Source organism: Lissotriton vulgaris, chromosome 3_1, assembly GCF_964263255.1.
Source record: "Lissotriton vulgaris chromosome 3_1, aLisVul1.2, whole genome shotgun sequence".
NCBI classification, from domain to species: Eukaryota; Metazoa; Chordata; class Amphibia; order Caudata; family Salamandridae; genus Lissotriton; species Lissotriton vulgaris.
The window spans coordinates 1,937,947,591-1,937,975,049 of record NC_141689.1 but is presented as its reverse complement, the minus strand read 5'-3'; the positions used below and the strand labels follow the sequence as shown (position 1 = coordinate 1,937,975,049).

At 43.5% G+C, this 27,459-nt stretch overlaps 1 protein-coding gene across 1 annotated transcript in view; it reads left to right on the top strand.

Annotated features, from left to right (window-relative positions):
• Positions 1-27,459, top strand: part of LOC147728645 (serine/threonine-protein kinase Nek1-like) — a 460,469-nt gene that overhangs the window by 125,878 nt on the left and 307,132 nt on the right. The window contains exon 5 of the mRNA XM_086962422.1: positions 7,231-7,401. Within this exon, the coding sequence (XP_086818548.1) occupies positions 7,231-7,401 (171 nt within the window). The remainder of the gene's footprint in view (positions 1-7,230; positions 7,402-27,459) is intronic.

Here is a 27,459-nt window from a genome sequence, read left to right as displayed (position 1 = left end):
ACTGCAGTGGTGGCTCACGGACCGCGAATGGGTCAGTGGCAGACCCCTCTCCCTACCCCAGCCGGAGCACGTAGTTGTGACGGACGCGTCCCTCCAGGGCTGGGGAGGCCACATGGGAGAGGCGGAGATCAGAGGCCTCTGGTCTCCGGCGGAGTCCCGGCTCCACATCAACCTTCTGGAGCTGCGGGCGATTCGTCTTGCACTGAAGGCATTCCTCCCCTCTGTCAGGGGAAGCGTGGTGCAAGTGTTCACCGACAACACCACCGCCATGTGGTACTGCAACAAACAGGGCGGTGTGGGGTCGTGGACCCTTTGCCAGGAGGCTCTGCGCCTCTGGCAGTGGCTGGAACATCAGGGCGTGACCCTGGTGGTTCAACACCTGGCAGGCTCTCTGAATGCCAGGGCGGACGAACTCAGCCGCCGGTGCATGATGGATCACGAATGGCGTCTGAACTCGGACGTGGCGCAAGGTCTCTTTCGACAGTGGGGAGAGCCTTGGTTAGATCTATTCGCCACAGAAGAGAACGCGCAATGTCAGCAGTTCTGCGCGTTGGAGTTTCCAAGGCGGCACTCGCTCGGAGACGCTTTTCGTCGCGAGTGGAGCTGCGGTCTGTTGTACGCCTTTCCGCCTATACCACTTCTGCCCAGAGTGCTGAAGAAGATCAGGCGCGACCGGGCCCAGGTCGTCCTTGTGGCTCCGGACTGGGCACGAAGATACTGGTATCCCGAGCTACTCAGCATGTCAGTCGATCCCCCGATTCGTCTGCCTCTTCGGGAGGACCTTCTGTCGCAGCAGCAGGGGACGGTCCTGCACCCGAACCTGTCCAGTCTCCACCTACAAGCTTGGAGATTGAGCGGCGGCAGTTGAGGCCATTTGACTTGCCTCCCGAAGTCTGTGACATCATTCTGGCAGCCAGGCGTCCCTCCACTAAGTCGGTATACGCCTGCCGGTGGAACAGATTTGTGGCATGGTGCGCAGCAAAGGCTGTGGATCCCCTCTCTGCACCCCTTTCGGAAGTGCTGCTCTTTCTTCTTTCCCTTGCCCAGCAGGGCTCTGCTCTGGGCACTCTTAAAGGGTACCTCTCTGCTCTTTCAGCCTTCTTGAGGCTACCAGATCAGCCTTCTTTGTTCAAGTCCCCTATAGTGAGTAGATTTCTGAAGGGCATCACACACATGTTCCCTCCTGTTCCCTTCGTGATGCCCCAGTGGGACTTGAACCTTGTTCTCACCTATCTGATGTGTGCTCCCTTTGAGCCACTTCATAACTGTCCTCTTCGTCTCCTTACACTGAAGACGGCCTTCCTGGTTGCCATCACCTCTGCCAGGAGGGTGAGTGAGCTCCAGGCTCTTTCTTCTTCTCCGCCTTTCCTGTCTGTTCATCCTGATAAGGTGGTGTTGCGTACACGACCTTCCTTTCTGCCCAAGGTTGTCACGGCCTTCCACATCGGGCAGTCCATCACCTTGCCCACCTTCTTTCCGCCTCCGCATCCCTCGAAAGAGGAAGAGAGGCTCCACCGTCTGGATCCAAAACGTGCGCTCTCCTACTACCTGGACCGCACTCGCCAATTCCGGGTGGATGACCAACTCTTCGTTGGTTACGTGGGCGCGAAGAAGGGAAAGGCTGTACACAAGAGGACCATCTCCAGGTGGATCATCTTGTGCATCCAAGCATGCTACTCTATGGCGAGGAAGGAGCCCCCGGCTGGATTGCGGGCTCACTCCACTCGGGCAACGACAACTGCCCTGGGCCGCGGTGTCCCCCTGCAGGACATCTGTCAGGCAGCCACGTGGGCCTCGCTGCACACGTTCGCAAGACACTACTGCCTGGACAGTCAAGTCCGGAGGGATGGCTTCTTTGGCCGTTCCGTCCTCCAGGACTTTCTGGTGTGATATTGGTTCGCAGACCCTCCACCGGGGTTGGTATTGCTGGGGTATCTATTCTAAGGTAAGGAATCTATCACTAACGTGTCTCTTTCAGATGCACAAGTTACTACTTGTGTAACGATATATCTGTAAGAGACATTAGTTAGTGATAGATTCCTTACCGCCCTCCCATCCTCCCCGTTCTGCGAACCGATATTTAGGGTTAAGGTCATCCCCTTCCAGGGCCCTAGTTTCAATGGCACCAGTGTTAGTTCTATCATGGCTCTGCGTATCTGGCGCGGAAAAGCTGTGTTATCAGAACTGACGTCAGCGCGCATGGGCGCCGTCTATATACTCCGATGACGTCATCCCGGCGCTCACGACGCCGACGACGGACGCGGAGCCGCAGACGACGCCTACCAGCGCGCAGGGGTATTGCTACGCAAAAATTTCCGGATCCAGTCTGACGCCTGGGGATATTCTAAGGTAAGGAATCTATCACTAACTAATGTCTCTTACAGATATATCGTTACACAAGTAGTAACTTGTGCTTCAGTGGAGGTGATGTACATGAGTTTCTCTACCCTCATATGTATATAAATTAGGGGGAGTGGTCATTTCCCTCTATTTTTCCATCTACTTGTTACACTTGCCCATTTTCAAGAAATTCTTCTCTGTTTACCTGCCATTACCAGCAGTATATTTTGAGAGCAGAGCAGAAACACAAAGGAAACAACATGCACTAAATTAGTCATTCATGGACTTGATCTTTAAGGCATGGGGTTAATCTCACAAAGATCTATTTGTGACAGGTTTTTATATGAAAATGTGGCAATTTTCCATACTAAATAGTAGAGTTTGTGGACCATGGTCATATTGGATTTTCCTTCTTAACTAGCCACTGACTTGATTGGTGAAGTCAACTTTTATTCTAGTGGCTTCAACTTAGCCTTGTCAGGGATGAGTCTCTGACCTCCTACACTTCTTCAGTGGTTTGCAATCTCACTCATGTAAGCCCTTTCTCAGATAACCTGAATATTATGTTGGCTAACTGGAAAGTCAGCACTACATCCATCACCGCTAGGTTCCAATAATTGAACAAGTGTCTTCAATTGGGCCTTGACAAATAGGTTCAATTCCCTAAACCTCTCCTATGTACAATAGAATGTCCTTCTACAGGTGCCTGAAAATCTAAATTTGTTTTCCCTCTGAAACACCCGCTTTGCTTATTTTCTCTGATTAGAAGCCTAATGCTTAGGTGGTGTTTGAACTGTGTCATTGTCAGTCTCCTGCACAATCTGTGCAAATTGAAATGACCTTACATGTGCTATTGTGGGAGAAAGCATTTCTTGTAACACTTATGTCTGCAAGGTTTATCTTTGAGCTCCAGGCCCTAGATGTTTCAGATCCCAGTTTTGGTTTTATCTTCAACTCATGTAGCCTATGAACTAGGAGTAATGGAGCCCTTATGAAGATAAATGTTAAAATTTGGGATGTAAGGGCCATATTAAGGAGTAGGCACCGGCCGGACCACCTCAGCCATCATGTCTTTCATCCACTCCGGGGCACCCACCGACTCCCTGCCCCTACCACCTCTACAACCTCGCAATAAACCCAATCAGCCCACAACTCACCAGCAACCTCAACACTTCCATCTCCACAGCAACCTGTACAGACAGATGGAAACATGCAGACGTTGGACCTCTCCTAAAGAAGGCCTTCGCCGACCTCCGCGATCTCAAAAATGTCACCCTATCTCCCCGCTCCCCTACCTAGCTAAAGTTCTCGAGAAAACCATCAACCAACAGCTCACCGAATTCCAGGAACAATGCCACTTACTGGACCCCTCACAATCAGGATTCTGAGCACTAGGACTGCGCTGATTGACGCCACAGACGACATCAGAACACGCCTCGACCATGGAGAAACTGGGGCCCTGATGCTACTCGGCTTCTCTGCGACTTTCAACAATGTCTCCCACAACACCCTCATCAACAGACTCTACAACATAGGCATACAGCAAGAATCCCTCAATTGGATTGCCTCCTTCCTTACAGGTCGCACACTTGGCATCTGACTGCCTCCCTCCGTCTCCGCACCCAAAGACAACATATGCGGCATACCACAAAGATTATCCCTTAGCCCCACCCTGTCCCCAGGTACATGACCCCCCTTGCAGACGTCATCAGATCCCACTGACTCACATAATATCCTACCCAGGCGACACAACTGATCCTCTCACTCACTCACTGAGGATCCCTTCAATGCCAAAACCAACTTCTGCAACGCCATGACCAACATAGCCAAATGGGTGAGACACTATTGCCTCCAACTCAACTCCAACAAAAATGAAGTACTGATCTTCAGAAAGAACGCCTCTGCATTGGACCACTGCTGGTGGTCCACAGAACTCAGACCTACACCCACACTGACAGACCATACACATAACCTCATCTTCATCCTCGACAGTCTACTGACCATGAAGTGACAAGTCAACGCAATCACCTCTTCCTGCTTCCACACTCTTTGAATGCTCCTCAGAGTCTTCAGATGGATCCTGACCAACACCATAAAACCCGTCACTCTGCCTCAACTTTGGCACCGTCCTCTACGCCAGCATCTCCACTCGCTCCTCAGAACGCTGCAGCCAGATTCATTCATGACCTCCCCAAACGTACCCAAATCGCCCCCCACCTGAGAGACCTCCCGTGGCTCCCCATCCAGAGAAGATGCCATTTGAAGATCCTCACGCACGCTGTGTAAAGCCCTTCACGACGTAGGACCTGCTTACATCAACCACCGGCTGAACTTCCACCAATCTTCTAGACACCTGCGATCCTCTTCACTCGTCCTCGCACACACCTCCTGTATCCTTCGCAGCCACAGCGGTGGCAGCTCCTTCGCATACATTACTGCCAAGACCTGGAACGACCTTCCCTTCCAGCTCCATGCAACCCCCTCACTGGCAGACTCCAGAAAGAGACTCAAGACCTAGCTCTTCGACAGAGACACAGCATCCAGATACCCCTAAGGGTGACAGTGTTGCTCTCTACAAATGTTGTTTGATTGCTTGAATGATGGTGACAACAGTAACTTCAAGGATTTGTTGTCTTCCTTAGACAGGGCAATCATCACTGTTTCCCAAAGGAGATACCAATGTTTTACCAGTGATTACATATGGCTGTAGTTGAAGGATTCATATCAGGGGCTGTTTTTAAATCATTGTCACAAATCAGTTCTGGTGTATCTTTAGTGTAGATAGATATGCATTGGTGGCCAGGTTTGAATACTTCTGGTGTATATAATTTATTGGATAATGTATTGATTAGGGAAAATAGATAAATGTGTTAAGAATACCTTTGTAAATATTGTCAAGTTTTTTTTTTTTTAAAGGTTGTATGGGTGATGTAGAATTGGAACCCAAAGGGATGGTTAAAGAAGTACAAACTAAATAGAACGGCCTCGATGTTAGTGGAATGAGCAAGAGCAGGTTAGGGAATGTGTGTGGTCCTCCCGATGATAAAATCCAGCCTGATTACAACTGGCTATTTTCATTTCCATCCCTGCATATACCCCTGTTTGTGCAAAGATAGTAATAATGAGTTGTCACAATGTTTTTCACACCTCGTAATTATTAAACTTTGGCAGATCAAACCTGCAACATTATAAAAAGGGGAACAGGCCCTAGATTTATTGGAACAACCAAGAACAACAAGAGAGAAAGGGTATGAATATTCACTCTTACACCCCTTATCTTAGTGTCATAAACCAACAGAAGAGTGAATCAATAAGTAAAGAGCAACCTCGTAATAATGTCCGTGGTTCAGGGGAAAGGAAAAAGATTTTGTTATATGCACACAGAGAGATGGGACAATATAAAGTGATTTTAAGAACCCTCACTCACCAACCTGTTGGTGGCATGCTTCATCACTGGGTTGCCACTGGAAAGACCTAATGTCTTTCCAGTGTGCTTCAACGCCTGTTTACAGCGGAGCTGGATCTTGTGAGTGTTGATGGTGTGATTAAAGCCAAATTAAGCTGAGTGCAAAAAAAGGAAGGAAAATTAAAAAGTGCAGATTCGTGACTTTCAACTATTTTATTAATTGTCCGATTTGCACTTGTTAAAAACAGATATAAATGGACCCATAGGTATGGTCTCTGTTATTAAAGACCCCTAGTCCATAGTAAAAAGGTTGGTCAACATGTTTCTGCTTGTTTGGAGCCCGAGTCGCTCAGCTTTCATCAGGACCATATAATGTGATCCTCCGGTGGTGTACACGCCCTAAGGTGCACCCAAACAAGCAGAAACATGTTGACCAACCTTTCCACTATGGACTAGGGGATCTTTAATAACTGAGACCATACCTATGGGTCCATTTATATCTGTTTTTAACCAGTGCAAATCGGACTATTAATAAAATAGTTGAAAGTCACGAATCTGCACTTTTTAATTTTGCTTCCTTTTTTTGCACTCACTTAGCTTAATTTGGCTTTAATCACACCCTCAACACTCACAAGATCCAGCTCCGCTGTAAACAGGCGTTGAAGCGCACTGGAAAGACATTAGGTCTTTCCAGTGGGAACCCAGTGATGAAGCATGTCACCACCAGGTTGGTGAGTGAGGGTTCTTAAAATCACTTTGTATTGTCCCATCTCTCTGTGTGCATATAACAAAATCTTTTTCCTTTCCCTAGATTTATTGGGACATGCAAACGTAAGTGCTGTAATCACCAAAATAAACTTGTTATCCCCTGAAAAGCCTAAATAGGCAATACTTGTCTCATCCAGCAATGGATATTTGTAATCATGTCCTATGCGTAAACTAAGTTGTAGTTATTGAACATGGGAACAGGAGTTTTGTCAGCCATGCCTATGTGAGAGGATGACCTTTGTGTGAATCACATTGCTTATTAATAAGCAGGCATACATGTTTTTGTGTTCTATTTGAAACAGGACGCGTACCATGATTCTAGATGAAGCTCATGAAAATAATGTAAGGTATAAAGAGTCAAATAATGGATCCTAATTTGACGGAGTGGCCGGAGTAAGAGATATATCAAACACCTGAAGGGCTTGATATTGTACACTCATGTAGTATTGTTCATAGAAATAGAGATGCTCCAGAAGGGGCTGAAGTATAATTTTGACTACTAGAAAAAGTATCTCAGGATGTGATTCAGCTATAACAAAAGCAGATATTGGTAAGTGAATGAAAAGCAGGCGATCAAGCGGGGGTGTACAAGAAAATTAGCCGACTGATTAATAAGAGTTTCTGTTTTGTTTTCTGAAGCTTGCTGTCTATTGGATCTAAACTGCAGCACAATAACTCGTAGCACTAAGAGAAAGATATCCATTTGTTTATTGCAGAAGTTCATGAAGGTGAAAGTGCAAAACCTTTACAAAGTGAAGAAGAAATTGAAGTTAAAGTTTCTCCTAATCAGGAAATACCCACAGCAGGAATGGATAGAGAAACCCACGTGAGCATAAAACCTCATCTAACAACATCTGTGCCTACTAAACTAGAAATTAATTCAGAAGGTATGAAACTGTTCATTTGGCTTACATCAGAAAATTGTGTTTCCTTAAACATATGTTTTTCTTTTGGAGAAATGTTTCGTGGGTGGGTGACAAACCAATACATTTTGAGCTACTAGTCGGCAAATACTACGATAAAATAATATTTGTTTTTGACTATTTCAGCACATATTTATGGAGATATTTATGGAGATCTCGGTAAACCCATGTATTTTGTAGATTTGTAGTCACTAGGTCTGTCAATTTCAAATCTCTAGAATGATTTACTTACTTCAGGTGATTCTACATTTCTGAAAGCCTTTCTCTGTGAAACTTTGGTTGTGTTGGGTGTTTAAGAAGGGATTAATCTCACATCAAAAATATCTTTTTGCATTCCACTTACTTCAGCTATAAATTTACATTTTTCCGTTGTAGGCAAATCAAATAGAATGACCATTTTCTCAAGCAATATTTTTACTGTTTTTGCCTTAATTTGTTACTATGAGCCCAACATATCTGAATTTGGAAGCCATTTACTGGATACTGTCAACTATTTTTGTAGGTTTGGCCAATGGCTTAGAGAAGCAAAGTAGGAAAGGAGAATTTATATTAGATTCAAAACCAGCTGCTTTCCCGTAAGACATTGGAGCAATATGCTGAAATCCATAAAAAGGGGGAATCTCCAAGCATTCTGGCAATTGGTTACTAAAGAGTTAGTTTTAATACTATTGGGGTAGTCCTAGCACCCTTGAAAGTGAGTGGTTTGGTTGTTTAAGCTCGTGTTAGAGTTCCAGGTGCTGTTATGGTTATCCCTGATATTGTAGGCTGCAGTCTGGATACTCCAATAACCTAGATGAAGATAGAAATACTACATCATCCCTTTATAATAATTGGGCAGTGGGTCCTCATGGAATTTCCAGAAACTGTCTGAAAACAAATGTTGAGCCGTGGATGGGAATCTTTTATCAGCCTTTAATGTTTGTATGAGATCAGTAAAGTTTGCAACTACATGGCTTGGTTCAGCTGTCATCAGTTTTATAAGAAGGGTACATGAATGTTTTGAAATCCATCTGGTTAGTTTTCCTTGTTATGTATGATCAATAAGGTATTTGTAAAACGTGTTCTAAATATATTTAAATGCTGGTTAAAGTCTGAGCGAATTGCCCCTGCCTCTCATGCAGGCTTTATAAGAGAGCAGTCCATCGCAATCCGCTCTTTGGAGCATATTCAAAAACCGAAGTTGCAGTACATTTACTAGTATACAATGGTACTACTAAAATACTACAAAATTCCTCGGGTATATCCTCATACAAGTAAGTTTATTACTTAGAAGTACATGTGGGAGGGAGCAGGGGGAGTAGCTGGAACAAATTGCATACTTACAAATCGGGTGGGTTTAGGGTGGATTAAGACGGGAGTTTAGGGGGATTAGGAAGGTTATGGAGGAGTTTAGGGAGAGATGTACGTCCATCCACAAAGAGTCCGCCGATTCCTATTCCAAAGCTGTACTTCAAAAGATGCTTCAGCTACAAAGGGACCCAAAACAGCAGTAAATGACTCCAGCTCAGAGCTGAAGTAAGTCCAGCACCACACATTGCCATCCACTGGTACGACAACACCCTCCCATAGAAAAATAATGAAGATGGGTACTTAAAATAAAAGCTCATAGGAAATAATGTTAAAGTTAATTTGATTATATAAAATTGTCAAAATATAAAATATAATTTCATGTTTAAAAAAATACCTAGAAAGAAAACATATATATTATTTTATTATAAAATATTCGAACAACCTTTTAATTAAATACTTATTGTAACATTTATTTGTATCAAAATGTAATTAAAATACTTTACCTTATTTCTGAACATCACTTTTAATTACTATTAATGCATGATAATAGACATTTTTTGTTACTTTAGATGAGGTTATTTTTTAATTTGAATTTCAGAAAAATGTTTCCTTTAAATTAATATATTTAGTTTAATTATGGATGTGATTCAAAATTAAATCGATGGTGCTGTAACATTAGTTTCTTTTGTTCTACATTTAAAATCAATATATACATTTAATTTACATTAATAATTAACATACACATATTTTTACTAATTCTTTCAAGTTTAATAAACTTTTGAACATTTCCTCTATACTTTAACATACAGTTATCCACCACTAGGGTGAGCTATTAGGCCACAAGAATTAAGACAGAGGTGCAATTCTACGCCTTGCATGTAAAAGACACTTCAGGAAAAAAACCTTGAGCAAGAAAGATAAAAAAGAATGTCTGTAACTGTTTTCTCATCTTACCACTTCTGCTTCTTACCTTTGCTTTTTGTATTTATTTTGATACTTAGTTTTATGAGTGTTGGGCCCCTAACATGAGGGACCTCTTTGAATAGTAATTCTATTGCCCCCCCATTGTGTGCCCTCGAACTGTGTGTTATCCCCTGGGATAGAAAATACTTTTAAACAGTCATCACATGCCACATATCACCAGGATGTAGCCCCTTTTAACTCTCTTCCCCAGGCCTTGCCGGTGGCAGAACTTTATTCGCTTTACTTACAGTTAAACCAGGGCTGTTGAATTACTATTGTGAGATCCCTATGACATGTTGTTTGAAATGGAGGACAAGTCTCCATGTTTATGTTGTTGATAGGACAAGGAGGCTCAAACCCTTTGACCCCAAGTTTACAGTGGAACAGTATGGTTGTGGGAAAGATGATTGACTGCTGCTTAGGCAAGATATGTATCTTTATTGATAAGATATTCAAAATGGCATATGTGGTTAAATAATGTAACCCCTTTAGCTTTGGGGTAAGGGTTCTAAGAAATTTTGGGGAGCTCCAAGCTCCACTTGCATTAATGTCACTGCTTCTAATATAAACATGTGTGCTTATTTTTGCACAATTAACGTATATATGGCTATTTATAATGCCTCAGAATGATCCTTTATTATATACAAAAACACATAGAAGAATGTAAGCAAGATGCTGATTTTATTACTTTGAAAGGATACAATATAACAAGAACATTTTTGTAACCAGGGGAAAAAAAGTTTGCAGACAGTTTTCTTAACTACAGTGCAGTTTTTAGGAACAGCTTTAAATACATTTCTCTAAAGCATCTTTTAATTAAACAAGCTTGATGCATGCCAATACTTTAAAAAAAAAAACAATAGTGGTGAATCAATGTAATACCAGTAAGGGCCCTATTTTTAGGTCTCGCCTAAGCCAATCCGCTTGTGCATTGATCCGGTGAGACTTATATAGGGGCTCCAGGAAATGCTTCCAGATGGCTTTAGAATGCGGATTATGGCCAGTGCATGTGCGCCGGGCGCGCGCTCACCATTTGGCAGCCTGAGAACACTGAGAACAGCAAAACGCTTTCATGGCTATCACTCCCCTGTCCCTCCCACTTCCTCCTGCACGTGCACCATTTGGTTGCCGCGCACCACACCTCCTGCTCCCCCTCTCACAACAACGCTCTCAGCTCCTCGCTTGTTTTTTCACTTTCAGCATGGCGCACGGCCAGTGCTTGTTGCAGTGTTGTAAAGCGCTCACATCCGCGCTATATAAGACCATTGTAACATGAATATATTTTTATTCAAGCACAGGGACCGTACATTCATTTTTTTTCATTTATTTTTATTTATTTATATATTTTTTATTTTATTTAAGGTTTTTGTAGAGCGCGTAGTAACCCGTGAGCATTCCAGCGCTAGAACCTAGACAGTCAGGAGGGAGCGGTAGCAAGGAAGACGGAAAGATCAGGGGAAAAGGAGAGTTTTCAGTGCTTTCTAAAATCGAGGAGATTTGGTTCTGTTCTCAGTTTCCGGGGAAGAGTATTCTAGTGCTTCGCTGTGTTTACAGAAAAGCGGCGTCCCCCAGACCGGGCTTTTTTCACTCTGTGTACTGTGATGAAATTCTCGTCGTCCGACCGGAGTGACCTGGTAGCTTTGTAGGGGGTGATAAAGTTTTTGAGGATGGGGGGACCTTTGTTATGAAGGAGTTTATGTGCCACCCTTTCTCTGACTGGAAGCCAGTGAAGTTGCTTCAAGGCTGGCTTTGCTGATTTTCTGGCCGGGGTGTTGCTGAGAAGTCGAGCAGCGGCATTCTGGATTCTCTGTAGGGTGTTAAAAGTAACTTCAGGGGCTCCCAGGTAGATGGTATTGCTGTAGTCCAGCCTACATAGAATAAGGCCTTGGATCAGCAGTTTCCGGGAAGTGGGAGGGAGCAGGGGAAGCACCTTCCTACATGCCCTAAGAAGTCCAAAGCAGATACCCGCAGTTTTTTTTGCCTGGGTTCTGAAGGTCAAGTCTTTCTCAAGCCATACTCCCAGGCTCTTGACCTCATTTTTGGGGACATGGGGTTCTCCTAGACAGGCGGGCCAGATGTTGGGCGGCAGGGAGGGCCCTTTTTGTCCAAGAAGCAGAATTTCGGTCTTGAACCCGTTAAGTTTCAGTGCTGAGTTGTTCATCCAGCCATCGATTTCAGTGAGGCAGCTGTGGAGATTGGGTGGTTCTTGGTTGGGGTGGGAGGGGGTTACCACCAGCTGGGAGTCATCGGCGTAATTGAGGATCATCACTCCAAACGGGGTGACCACCTCCTCCAGCGGGGACATGTAAATGTTGAATAACGTCGGGCTTAGTGACGAGCCCTGCGGCACTCCACAGCGGAGGGGGACTGCAGGGGAGTGGCTGTCATTCTCCCAGACTTGGAAGGATCGGTGATTGAGGAATGACGCGAGCCACTTCAGGGCCGTGCCCTTCACTCCGATATCTCCCAGACGCTGGGTAAGGACCTAGTGGTTAACAGTGTCGAAGGCCGCACTGAGGTCCAGGAGGATCACTGCCACTGATCCTCATGTATCTAGAATGCATCTGGCCTTCTCCACTGCCGTCAGGATGGCGGTGTCAGTGCCCTGACCTGGGCGGAAACCCGTCTGAGAGCTCCTGAGCAAGTTGTTAGATTCTAAAAATAGAGACAACTTTTTGTTCACTAATTTCTCCGTGATTTTGCTATTCCCTGGGAGGAGGGAAATTGGTCTGTAGTTGGCCTGAGGGTCCAGTGAGGGTTTTTTGAGGAGACCTTTAACAACAGCTGCTTTCCAGCTAGGAGGGACTTCTCCCTGCAGTAAAGAGGCGTTGGCTAAGATCAAGCTCCACCTTTTGTTGGTTTAGGCACGGGGCGATGAAGCAATTTGCTCAGAATCACAGGTTCAGTGCCGCCGGGACTCGAATCCTGGCTCTCCAGTCTGCTTTCTCTCGATTGTATACTCCGTGTCGCTGTTTTGATGTTTTGGCTTTTTTTTTTTTTGCAGCGTTGTAGAGCGCTCACATTCGCGCTATATAAGACCATCGTAACATTAATTTATTTTTATTCAGGCACAGGGACCTTACATACATTTTTTTCATTTGCATAATCATTTTGCTCAGAATCACAGGTTCAGGGCCGCCGGGACTCGAACCTGGCTCCCCAGTCAGCTGTCTCTCGATTATATACTCTGTGTGCCCATTCTGGGTGCAGATTTAGAAGTCATGCAGCACTGTACAAGAACAAGTGGCACAGGTTTGCTCACACAATCTCTTCATCCATATGTACATAAAATAAGGGATGCAGGCGGATACACTGCTATCGGATTACATCAGGATGTGTAATACCAAAGTGCAGTACTGATAACAGACCAGATGCTCTTTGTCTGAGATATGCACTCTCCTGTACAGTGGCGAGTATACAGGCACACATAGACATGTCCCTGGTAATCGTCCGTACTCTACTTTGCTCTAGTAGCCCTAACAGAACCGATGTGTTGTACAGCAGAGTTCTTCTATTCAGAACACTGGTGTGCAGACACAGCACTCTAAGTAATCATAGCACATCTCACTGTGCACTTAAGTAAAGCCTCTATGTCACATCCTGTGGGGCGCACCATTTGGCAGACTGCGGCAAAGCGCTTTGATCCCTATCACTCTCCTCTATTACTCCCTCCTGCTCACAAAGCCGGCAGCGCTTCATCTGATGGCCGCGGTCGCTGCTTTGATGTTTTTGCTTTTTTTTGCAGTGCTGTAAAGCGCTCACATTCTCGCTATATAAGTCCATCGTAAAATTAATTTATTTTTATTCAAGCACAGGGACCTTACATACATTTTTTTTTTCTTTTGTTGGTTTAGGCACGGGGCGATTAAAGAATTTGCTCAGAATCACAGGTTCAGTGCCGCAGAGACTCGAACCTGGCTCCCAGGTCAGCTGTCTCTCGATTGTAGACTCTGTGTCGCTGCTTTGATGTTTTGGCTTTTTTTTGCAGTGTTGTAAAGCTCTCACATTCGCACTATGTAAGACCATCGTAACATTAATTAATTTTATTCAAGCACAGGGACCTTACATACAATCCCAGTCAGTGCCACATAATTACATGCCACATAATTACACAGCACTCAACGCAGCATACACTCCAAATACCACTCAGAGCCACATAGTTATATGCAACATAGTTACACTGCACTCAATGCAACATATACTCCAAAGCCCACTCAGTGCCACATAATTACACGCCACATAATTACACAGCACTCAATGCAACATACACTCCAAAGCCCACTCAGTGCCACATAATTACACGCCACATAATTACACTGCACTCAATGCAACATACACTCCAAATACCACTCAGTCCCATATAATTACACGCCACATAATTACACTGCACTCAATGCAACATACACTCCAAACAATACCACTCAGTGCCACATAATCACACACCACACAATTACACTCTACTGAATACAACATACACTCCTCATAATACCACTCAGTGCCACAGAATTACACGCCACATAATTACACTGCACTCAATGCAGCATACACTCCAAATACCACTCAGAGCCACATAGTTATATGCAACATAGTTACACTGCACTCAATGCAACATACACTCCAAATACCACTCAGAGCCACATAGTTATATGCAACATAGTTACACTGCACTCAATGCAACATACACTCCAAATACCACTCAGTGCCACATAATTACACACCACATAATTACACTCTACTGAATACAACATACACTCATCATAATACCACTCAGTGCCACATAATTACACGCAACATAATTACTCTACGCAATGCAACATAAATACACACCACATAATACCACACAGTGCCACATAATTATATGCTACAAAATTACACTGCACTCAATGCAACATACGCTCCAAATAATACCACTCAGTGCCACATAATTACACACCACACAATTGCACTCTACTAAATACAACATAACCTCCTCTTAATACCACTCAGTGCCACATAATTTAATGCAACATATTTACACTGCACTCAATGCAACATACACTCCAAATACCACTCAGTGCCAGATAATTACACCCCACATAATTACACTCTACTGAATGCAACACACTCCACACAAAACCACTCAGTGCCACATATTTATTTGCTACATAATTACAATGCACTCAATGCAACATACACTCCAAACAATACCACTCCGTGCCATATAATTATATGCTACATAAATCCACTGCACTCAGTGCAAGATACACTCCAAATACCACTCACGGCCACAAAATTACACACCACAAAATTACACTCTACTGAATACAACATACACTCCATATTACAACTCAGTGCCACATAATTACACAATTCATAATTACACTCTTCTCAATGCAACGTAAATACACTCCACATAATACCACTCAGTGCCATATAATTACACACCTCATACTTACACTCTACTCAATGCAACATAAATACACTTTATCTGTCTATCGATCCCCCTCACTCTATCTATCTATCGCCCTCCCTCTATCTATCTATCGCCCTCCCTCTATCTATCTATCGCCCTCACTCTATCTATCTATCGCATCACCACAGCATCACTCAGCACCACCACAGCATCACCACCGCATCACTCAGGGGCACCACAACATCCCTATGCGCTACCACAGCAGCACTGAACGCCACAGCATCACTTGTCACCACCACAACATCACTCAGCGCCTCCACAGCATCAATCTGTGCAACCATTCAACAACAACTGGTTCAAATATGTTCTCTCAATGTTTCAAGCTTTGTTGCAAATGTCACAAACAGATGTTAATATTTCACTTCTGTTCTTGGATATTCATCACAATAAAATACAATGAACATCATCTTCACAAAAGATATTTACAAAAGCTATTGCCATTATAAATTACAATAACTTTTATTTAAGTATTAATTATTCAAAAAATTTAAAACCATTTTTATTTGTAATATCAATACATCTAAGTCACGTAAATACAGTACATATTGCATTACAAATGCTATAGGTGTCACATTTGCGAAAGTTAAAACTATTGGCATTGTAAATGACAAAGCTATTAATTTCGCTATTTTCAAAACCAACACATAAATAAAAAATTTGTCATTTACAATACCAATAGCTCAAACTTTCCTAATGCAATACCTATTTCATTGCAAATGCTTGTTAAAGATAGTCACCCTCAGGCCTGTGACCTTGAATTTGTGGAGATTCGTGACTTTCAGGAATTTACATAAGAACGCCTGAAAATCTGTAACAGTTACAAATTTCCCTGCATACTCCTAGCAAACATTTTGATCTCTTTTTCGCTTGAGCAAAGATATATTTGTATGTTTGCTTATACAAAAATATGCTAAGCAAGTACAAATTCACTTGCTGAAACTTTTATTTATTTTTCTCCGGGGAGAGATAGTTTTCCTCGTATATAAACTTTCTTCTCACATTGCATAAAGTTTTACTCCTGCTGTTGTCAGAAGCATATTTTTAACTTTTTCAAGGGTGGGAAAGGGTTGTAGGGGAGTTGGTCAATACCAATAAACATGGTCCTCACCAATAAACATATACGTCTGTGGGTGTGCTCAAACTCAAAGGACAACCATGTCCTACCCACTTCAGCACCTCTGACTAGATTTGCTTACACGAAAAGCTTCATGTGAGTAATTTTTTTTATGATTGAAAAACAACTTTTGTGTATGTATGACAACCCTCCATAGGTAGCCCATAACACCTTGCAGAGTTTAAAATGAAAATATCCAGTCATTGGTGTAGCACTTAGTATGATGTGCTAACAAGGGAATATGTTGCAGTGAACAGAAGTGATCTGCCCAAGCATTACACAATGTCAGAACGGGTGGTGATTTCCTCCTTCCTCGGTTAGCAGCCTAAGTGCTGGGCATCAGGTAGAATCAAGTTTTTGTACAGTAATATTTAGGAAGGCAGAAGATGGTAAAATTAGGGTTCCAGATGACAGAAACCCTTATGTTGACTTTGAAGCAGAGATATCCTCTCTCTAGTCATGCGGGTATACTGTGTGACATTTATCGTAGCAACCTGACCCAGAGACTTACCCTTCTTAGTAACACTAAGCATTGATCGCTTCTTCAAAGTGAATCTCCAAATTTGGCAGCAAGCTTCTGCACTGTCAAAAGCGGAGGCATCCAGACGCATAGTGTTAGGATGTGGGCCTTCGAGGAACCAGTGGCTTCCAGTGATGGGCATGAGGCGCCAACCCTCACCATTTCAGTTTTAAATTCTGTATATACTGTAATGCAGACTCCTCTATGCTGACTCACTGCTTCATATGTCGTCTCCCACTGACCTTTCTGTTCTGGGAAAAGAGCAACTTCCCTGAGGGTGAAATTTCTGCTCAAGAAATTCGTAGCATCTTTGTCAAACTTTCATTGGGGGAGACCCGAGATCTCATTGTGTTTCACTTGGTACTATTCAAGAGGTTCTGCAATATAACAACTCCACAAATGTTTGAAATGTTGAAAGAAGCTGCAGTGTTGCCCCATGACCTATACAAGGATATTCTAGTGGTACTCCACAAATCTGATAATCCAACTGAGTTGTGCGCTTCTTGTGGGCCTAGTTAATTGATTAACGCACAGGTCAAGGTTTTTATCAAACTACTAGTCAGTTGTCTTCTGGAAATATTTATCTCTCTGGACCATTCATACCAAAGTAGTGGTATGGCCAGTAGATTAACATGTCACTATATGCTCCACCTTCATAAAGCATCGGGGCATAAGTTGGTAGACTTGCTTGTAACGCTAGGAGTTGATTGTTTCGCCGGTGCCACCCATCCATTGAGTTAGCTGTCTCACCATTGCCTATTGTGGTCCAGGCTACATCTACATTAAGTCATCGGTAGAAGTAATGCTTTTTTGCAAACTATGCAAAACCTGCACTGATTCAGCAGCACTTCCCTTCCATTGAGTCATGTTTGTTAACCCAACAGTGACCTAGCTGTTCCCCTAATAATTCATGCACAATAGTACACCCTGATCGTACCTCTCTCTTCGTTACCTTGCTGTATGCCAGTCCACTCCATTCCACCACAGAAACACACCTGCCGCTCAAGACAATACACATCACCAACTGCCGCAACCTCATCTGCATTGTCATATAACATACCCACATTCACCCCCACTGCTCAACCCTTATCACTCATGCTGCTTACTACTGAGACATGCAGAAGACATAGCAGGACTTTATTGTAAATGACAAAATAAACATTCTATTATTTTTGTTACTAAAACCCAGCTTATGATCTTCAATTCCCCTTCCTTTGTAGTTCTCATGCAAGATGCCTACATCTTTGCACACTTTTCATATGTCCACAAAATTGATTGAAGGCTCATTACATCCTATTTAACAATGGTATCCTCTGCCTAATACCACTCTACATATCCACGTCGCATACGCCCCTTGCCCCTAACTGGTCGTCTGGTTCACAGACCATCTGGATAAAACAAATGCTGCTTTTCATAATTTTCTGAATCAGTGTCCTTGAAAGGGTCATTAACTCCTTTGGGGTTTCACTATGAAATCAATCAATTCTCACAGATCAGATTGAATACTGGATTGTCATCTCTGCACTACACACTCTAGTTCAGTTTCAATAAAGTTTATTTAGCTAAACTATTGTCTAGTGAATGAATACATCAAATTGATCACAATTAATTGATAAATTATAAAGTTAAACAGTACTCTTTCACAGAGTTTGAAAAAAGATCCGATGTTGATTGCTACATCAGTGCAGTTCAACCATAAGGTTTATTGCAAGTTTGCTGAGACAGAACACTTTATTATAAAAATATAGGTTTTAGAGCTAAGTTAAAAACTTCAGGAAATCCTTAAGTATATGAGAGCTTGTGCATTTACAGTTAAAACACATATACTCTTCCTTTTGTTTGTTTTTGCCAAGGCAGAATTTAAGATCTCCGTACTCTACCAATGGTCACATCCCTTCCCCTCCCCCAGCGCCTTGAGACCCTCGTGGTGAGTAGTGCTCTTACAATATCCTGATTGATTGACTGATTGAATGGTCAGATAACAGATCTATATTTGGGAATCGTTCTTCATTTCCTAAGGAATATAAACTAAGGGAAATGGAAGACTTCCAGTCAAGAATTTTAAATCTGTTCTAATAGAGACCTCTAAAGCTGACCTTCTCAGTGGCTGCTTCGAAGGAAATGGATTTCATTGCTCATTCTTGACGATTTTAACATGCAGCTCTTTATTCTGTTTTAGTAGTGACCTAAGCCATTTTTTTCATTTGCTTGTACCTCTTCCCAGCAAACTTGAGAGATTATTAAATGTGTCACAACAATAGCATGAATGTAAATATTTTGCTCAGCACACCCATGCAATTTAAGTAAATGATTTGAAATGTTGCTTGCAACTTCAAGTTAAAACTATAACCATAGAAGAAAAGTTTAGAACCTGCTTTAGGCGTCAATCCTCAAATTGATCTTACACACTTTGTGGTTACAAGCCATCAATTAGGCGCCACATAAGATAGGAAGAGGTATTTAATCCTTTAAAAGACACAATGGGAGGTGTTGTTAAATAGGCAGCTGCATACTTAATGCAATCTATTTAAAGCACCTTAAAATAAATCATGATTTTGACAGTCACGTGTTTTATGTACTCTTCAAACATAGAAAGTACTAGAGAAGGTTAAGCCTACATATTTGTATGATTCTACTCTCTGTACATTTTTCAGCACCTGCCATGGGAACTTAACATGTTTTCTCCTAATGACCAACATTTTGTTTTATGTACATTATCATAAGGTAACTAGCAATTCAATTATTGAGTAGCACTGCCAATTTTCTTTGCAGTCTCATTTCAGTATAGTGCCTTAACACAGGATTGTCTGCATATAAGAGACAGGACAGGGTACATGGGCCCTACACATTTGGAGAGAAAATTATTTAGTCCTACTTAATTTCAGAGGAAGGTTTGCAAGTTATAGGCTTAATAATGTTGGATTTACTATGTGGCCCTGACCTAAGCCATCATTGATTGATATGTTATGGGAAGGATGGCCTATTGAGTCCACCTCCACCTGTACCTAATTCAAGTCATAGAACACTCGAAGAATTGGGAAGAAACCTGGAGAACTGTTCAGTGTGACCAGGTTTTCCCAGGCACACACTCTGTCTAATAAGTGGAAAGCCACTTGTAAGTCATTCCTATTTAGTTTAATTACCTCTATGCTGTGGCCCACAGAACAAAGCAAGGACTCTCACAAAAGCTGCCTTGTTCTTTTGGATTTAGCTTATGGTCCTAAATCCAGGCCTTGAGGTGCACAGAACGATGTTAAACTTTAGCATTAGTATTAGTCGAAGTAATCATCCTGCAGTTTGCTTGAGTCTTGCATCACCTTTCTTAAATATATATTAATACTCCTAAATATTAGCTTAAATATAAGCAATTCCTCTGAACAGGAAATTGTCTAGTTTCAGTTACCCTGAAAAACAGAAGTTGGGAATTTCCGGGCCTACCAGTTCAAATCAGTTTTTTCCCAAATGCCTGAACCTTTAGTGCTTCTTGCCATCCTTTATATTCTGAATTGGAAATTAGTGTTCGAGGCATGTGGACTGCTGAATTCATATCTTGTGCATAGATCGCCGCCTAGTGTTGGGTCCGGATGATTGCACTTTGTTGTCTTGGAAGAGTCTTCGAAGTATCACGAGATAGGTGACTCCTCCCTTGGACTACAGTGCGCATGGGCATCTTCTCCATCTTCAGATTGTTTTTTTCCGTCATTGGTTTCGGATGCAAACTCCTATACTCCAACTTTGGAATCAAAAACATAACTTTTCTAAAGGCCAAAAGGCCTTCGATTCAACTGTATTGTTCTCGCTCGGTAACTCTCTACTTGATCCAGCCTTCCATCTCCAATCGGTCGTCGACGCAGGCCGTTGGGCCTTTTCGACGCCACGTGAGCCGACCGTCGATGGAAAGAAGCCCGTTTAAAAGGTGCCCACAATGCCAATCCAAGTTCCCACATACTGATAAGCACTCAGTATGCAACAAGTGCCTTTCCCCAGAGACCATAAGGAGGAAAGTTGTCCAGCCTGCGCACAGTTTCGATCGAAGAAAACTATTCGAAACCGACGTGCCGCTAGGCAAGAAATGCAGCGACAGGCGCCGGACCCGGACAACATCTTCGATGATGACCAGGATCTACAAGACGCTCCAGACTCGGACCTAGAGATCGTCACCGTCGAGGACTACTCGGATTCCGATGACGACATCCCACCGGGGCAAATCGTGAGTACCCTGCCCCCGACACCAACTACCCCGTTACCAAAGGCTCCAGTCAAGGCATCGCCATAGGGCCTTAGCCAAGATCAGAAAAAAGTTTTGCTTGCCCTGCCATCCGGCTCGGCTCCGAAACCTTCTGAAACCCCAGGGCCCAGTACCATCGTCCAAAAGAAGGTTCCAGAGCCAAAGAAGGTCGTCGACTAGAAGGGCGTCGATCCGAAAACGGCTGCACAGCCAAAGAGCGTCAAGCCGAAAAAGACTGTCGACCCCAAAAAGCCCGCACAGCCCAAAATTGTCGAGCCAAGAGTGGTTGTCGAACCGAACAAGGGCACACAACCAAAGGGCGCCGAACCAAAAAAGGTCACCGACCCGAACAAGCCTTCGGCACAAAAAGCCGTCGACCCGGCAAAGGGCGCCGTACCTAAACCCGCGCCGAGGCCAGAAAAACCTGTTGACCCGAAGACACCGGCTCCAAAAACACCAGTCGATCCAAAAAATACCATCGACTCGGGAAAGGACACTCATCCAAAAAAGCCTAAGTCACCAGTCGATTCAAAAAGGAACATCGACTCGGAAAAGTACACTCTTCCAAAGAAGCCTACGGAGCACAAAAAACGCGTCGAACCGAAAGTTACGGTCGACCCGAAAAAAGGCCAGAGCCGAAAAAATCGGTTACTAAGCCAAAAGTCAGTGAAAAACCAAAGTCAAACACTCAACCCAGGACTGTAGAGGAAGAACTCTTCCACACAGATCCCTCTGACGACCAAGCCAAAATATACATTAATCCAGAGACTGGTAAAGTTACCATCCTGCATAGGAAAAAGAGGCCTTTGGACTTTGAACCTCAGTCCCCTATTCCATTATAAAAAAGGACTTTGGGACTTCTCCCTCTAGACCCTTCATTCCTTTTCAACCTTTCATGCCTACTACTCCTTTTAATCCCTACTCTCCTTATTCTCCTTCTCAGCACGGGGACAATGAAGGTAACACAGGGGATGAGCCACAGCCTCAATATGATTTCCCACAGGTCCCTAAACCACAAGAGGAACAATGGGAAGAACCATCAGACCCTTACAACACCCATCCCATCCCTGATATATCCACTTATCCTACTAAGCCATCACCTACTGATGACACCGTAGTCTTTAACCTGCTCATAGACAGGGCAGCACAGTTCCACAAGGTAGATATGCATAACGACCCTGTTGAGGAAGACTTCTTGTTTAACACCTTCCCTACATCAGAAAAATGTGTCAAAACACTTCCCATGTTAAAGGGAGTTCTAAAACATGCACCTGACATATTTAAGGATACAGCCAGGGCACGAGTAATCAACCCCAGAATAGAAAAAAAGTATAGGGCAGCTCCTACAGACCCTACTTACATCAGAAGGCAGTTACCTCTTGATTCCCTGGGAGTGGCCAACGCACGGAAAAGAGACAACTCCCAAACCAAAGGGGAAGCACCTCCCCCTGACAAGGAGTCAAAAATACTAGAGGCATCAGGCAAAAGGGAGGATCGCTAATACACGACAGGGCGCATTACGATCAGCTAGAAACACTAATGCAACACCTACCTGAGCCTTTAAAAGCACAAGCCCAGGATTGTATACAAGAGGGAAAATTCATAACAAACGCCTCCATCAAATGCGCGCTTGACGCAGCAGATACTGCAGCTATGTCAATCAACACTAGCGTCCTACTACGCAGACATGCATGGCTGCGTATTTCTGGTTTTAAAAATGAGGTGCAGTCCACCATTCTTAACCAGCCTGTTAATCAGGATTTTCTGTTTGGCCCTGCTGTTCACACCATTTTGGATAAAATGAAAAAGGACACAGAGACGGCAAAATCAATGGGGGCATTGCAATTTCAGCAACATAGAGGCTCCTTTCGTCGCTCCTCATACAGAGTGACTACACGAAGAAATACCTCACAAACAACTGCCTCATACAAAAGTAACACACAAGGTTCCTTTAACAAGAACACAACCAGAATAGGTTACAGAGGTAACAATAATAAGGGAAGAGGACGTGGAGGCAATAACACCAGAGCCTCCACTGCCTCAAAACAGTGACTCCATTACGCTACCTCCAGACCACTTAACACCGGTCGGAGGCAGACTCCAACAGTTCCTGCCTGTCTGGAACGCAATTACCACAGACAGGTGGGTGAGAGAAATTATCCAGTCTGGCTACTGCCCAGAACTGACTTCTACACCACCAAACATACCACCCAGACATCGTCCAATGTCCAGGGAACACATCACCCTGCTACAACAAGAGGTGAACTGCATAGCAGAAAAGGGGGCCATAGAGCAAGTCCCTTTCCAACAGCAAGGGACAGGAGCGTACTCCCTATATTTCCTTATTCCCAAGAAGGACGGCTCCCTCAGACCAATTTTGGACCTAAGACCCCTAAATCAATACATACTGTCAGAGCACTTTCATATGATAACACTACAACAAGTGCTCCCGTTGCTACAACAAGGAGATTTCCTAGCAACACTGGACCTCAAAGATGCGTATTTTCACATACCCATCTATCCAGCCCACAGAAAATACCTCAGGTTCACAATAGAAGGTCAACACTACCAATTCAAGGTTTTGCCCTTCGGGTTACCACGGCCCCAAGAGTGTTTACAAAATGCTTAGCGACAGTGGCAGCACATCTCAGGAGGCAACACGTCCATGTGTACCCTTACCTGGACGATTTGCTAATACAAGCAAAATCGTACCAACAATGTGCAGCACACACGTCTCAAACAATCCAGTTGCTACACAGCTTAGGCTTTTCAATCAACTACACAAAATCACACCTGCAACTGTCCCACATAGAGCAGTACTTGGAAGCCACTATAGACACCTCAGTTGCAAAGGCATTTCCAAACTCAGCAAGGATAGCCAGTATGCAGACCCTCCTTCGCAAATTCCTGCCAAAACACTCTCTGCCTGCTCAAGTCTTCATGCGGCTCATAGTCATGATGGCCTCCTGCATATTCATTGTCCCCCATGCCAGACTTCAAATGCGCCCATTACAGGAATGCCTAGCACGGCAATGGAACCAGGCTCAAGGACAACTAAAAGACCTAGTGTTGGTAGACAGTCGCACTCACAACTCTCTGCAGTGGTGGAACCCACAAAACCTTTCAAAGGGGCGACTGTTCCAAGAGCCGGTTCCACAACTATTACTAACAGCGGACGCATCACTGACAGGCTGGGGAGCCCATCTCCTTCAATACACATTACAAGGGCTCTGGACAAACAAACGGAAAAAGCTGCATATCAACCAACTGGAACTCCTAGCAATATTCCTAGCCCCAAAAGCATTTCAGAAATACTTGTTCAGCAAGACGGTGTTGATCCGGACGGACAACATGACCGCGATGTACTATATCCAGAAACGGGGAGGAACGCACTCTCCACAGCTGTCCCATCTGGCACAAAGCATATGGAAGTGGGCGATTCCGAAAAACATTTTTCTCCTAGCAGAACACCTTCTAGGAAAGGACAATCAGGTTGCCGACCTGCTCAGCAGGCACAGCCAACAACTACACAAATGGGAAATTCACCCCCAGGTTCTGCAGCCATTCATCGAGGAGTGGGGTCACCCAGAAATAGACCTGTTCGCCACAAAAGAAAACTCTAAATGCCAATACTTTGCCGCCAGGTTCCCACATCCCTTGTCACAGGGCAATGCGATATGGATGAACTGGTCAGGCAGATTTGCGTACGCTTTTCCCCCGGCACCACTGATCCCGCTGGTGGCACGCAAACTGCGGCAACACTCCCTCACACTAATCCTAGTTGCTCCCACATGGGCGAGACAACCGTGGTACACAACGTTCCTGGAACTCTCAGTAGTTCCCCATCAAAGACTGTGCCTTGCACCTCATCTTCTAACTCAGAACCATGGAGAAATCAGACACCCAGATCCCAGTCAAATGCACCTAGCGATCTGGTTCCTGAGGTCTTAGAGTTTGGATATCTTAACTTGCCCCCAGATTGCATGAACATCATTAGGGAAGCAAGAAGACCAACCACACGAGCGTGCTATGCAGCTAAATGGACGAGATTTGTTATTTACTGCAACAATAATCAAATCAACCCCTTAGACGCTTCAATACAAAACATTATATGTTACCTGCTGCATCTACAAAGATGTAACTTAGCATACTCTTCAATACGACTACACCTCGCTGCTATAGCAGCATACCTTCAAAACAGGCAACACCATTCACTGTTTAGAATTCCAGCAATCAAAGCTTTCATGGAGGGTTTAAAAAGGGTGATTCCTCCTAGGCACCCCCCTTCCCCAGTCTGGAATCTAAATATAGTACTTACCAGACTCATGGGCCCTCCTTTCGAACCTTTACATTAATGCAAACTACAATTCTTAACGTGGAAAGTCACATTCTTGGTTGCCATCACCTCACTCAGAAGAGTGAGTGAATTACAAGCACTTACAATTCAAGAACTTTTCATGCAGGTACATGCCAACAGGGTGGTACTTAGAACAAACCCTAAATTCATGCCTAAGGTGGTATCCAACTTCCATATCAACCAGTCAATAAAACAGCCAGTGTTCTTTCAAAATTTACAGTCAGTAGCTGAGAGAGCCCTACACACATTAGACGTAAAGAGAGCTTTACTTTATTATGTGGACAGAACTAAATCCTTTTGGGAAACAAAACAACTGTTTGTTGCTTTTGCACCACAACACAAGCGGAATCCCATTTCAAAATCAGGAATAGCCAGATGAATAGATAAATGCATTCAAATAAACTATCAAAAGCCAAAACACACTTAAACCGTCCCCCATGAGCACACTCCACAAGGAAAATGGAGGCATCCATGGCTTTCCTAGGAAATATTCCTCTTGAAGACATCTGTAAGGCAGCCACATGGACCACCATACACACCTTCACAAAACACTACTGTGTAGATGTGCAAACAAAACAGCAAGCTGCTGTAGGCCAGGCTGTCCTCAAAACTCTTTTTCAAACTGCTGCAGCTGGCACAGGTAGCCACCGCTAGAGGAGATACTGCTATACAGTCTATGCACAAGATATGAATTCAGCAGCCCACATGCCTCGAACGGAATATGCTACTTACAAGTATGCATCTGTTCTTGGCATGTAGAGCTGCTGACATTCATATCGCCCGCCCTCCTCCCCGGTGCCTGTAGCAGCTGCAGCATTCTGTCTGGCATGGCCATCTCTTACTTTGCTAGCTCCATCTTTGCCACAATGGCGAAAAACATTCTGAAGATGGAGAAGATGCCCATGCACACTGTAGTCCAACGGAGGAGTCACCTATCTCGTGATACTTCGAAGACTCTTCCAGGACAACAAAGTGCAATCATCCGGACAACACTAGGCGGCGATCTATGCACAAGATATGAATGTCAGCAGCCCTACATGCCAAGAACAGATGCATACTGGTAAGTAGCATATTCCTTACAATAATATTGTCTGCTGTGTAGTCTTCTTTACTTGAGAGTACAGAGTCCATTAGTCTGGCCATATATATTCATCAGGTGAGTGACCCAAGAATCATCTACCATTGTATAAACAAAGGAGATGGGATTTCCCACACAACTTCTAATAACTAGATTTCAGAATTTCCTTGGGTCACCCGATTGAATTGCCTCATACATAGAACACCAGTACTTTCGACAAAATATTTGTCTGATCTCTTTTGGTAATTGTTTGTATTGACTCTTGAGCTTCTTTCATTTCCGACGAGACAACTTTTTAGGACCTCATTTTTGGCCGGTACTAGTTATTACACAATTTACATTGATATGATTTATCAAACCATTTAAGTTGAGTTGAGTTCATTAATGGATATGTGGTGATTAATGAACACATTCTGTACGTGGATGTAGGTTCTAGACATACCCTAACTTGCTTTATCATGGCTGAATACCAATCAAGGTAATCCTTTGTATGATGAAAATCAGCTACCTGCAAAAACACTACTTGAAGAGAAACGAGCTGCAGTAAGTGATTTCGATCAACATCAAGGGCCGTCTCCTGGTTGAGCTAAAGTGCAGAGGTACATTTCTAAAGTGGCCAGTGAGTGATTACATCCTTTATGTGATAAGATTGTTTAAAATCGCTTAGTTACAGAATGCTACAAAGATAAATTGAATTGGAAAGAGTTGATGACCAATCCAGAATGTTTGACTTGCATGCAAGTCTGTTTTACTAACACAAATCATTCCTTAACTGGCTATTAGCTTGCACATTCTTAAGACCACTTAGAAATATGCTAATGTGGGAAAATGGCTAAGTGAATAATAGACATTTGTAATAGTTAACTCTTAGACTGATCAACCTGAACAGGTGAACTTTAGATTAAAATCTCCTGCAATAATAATTAGAGCCTTTGAGAATTGAATCATGTTATGAATATCACTTTCCATCCTCCTCTCCATCTCAAAACACTCACACATAAAGCGTTATTCTGATGGATA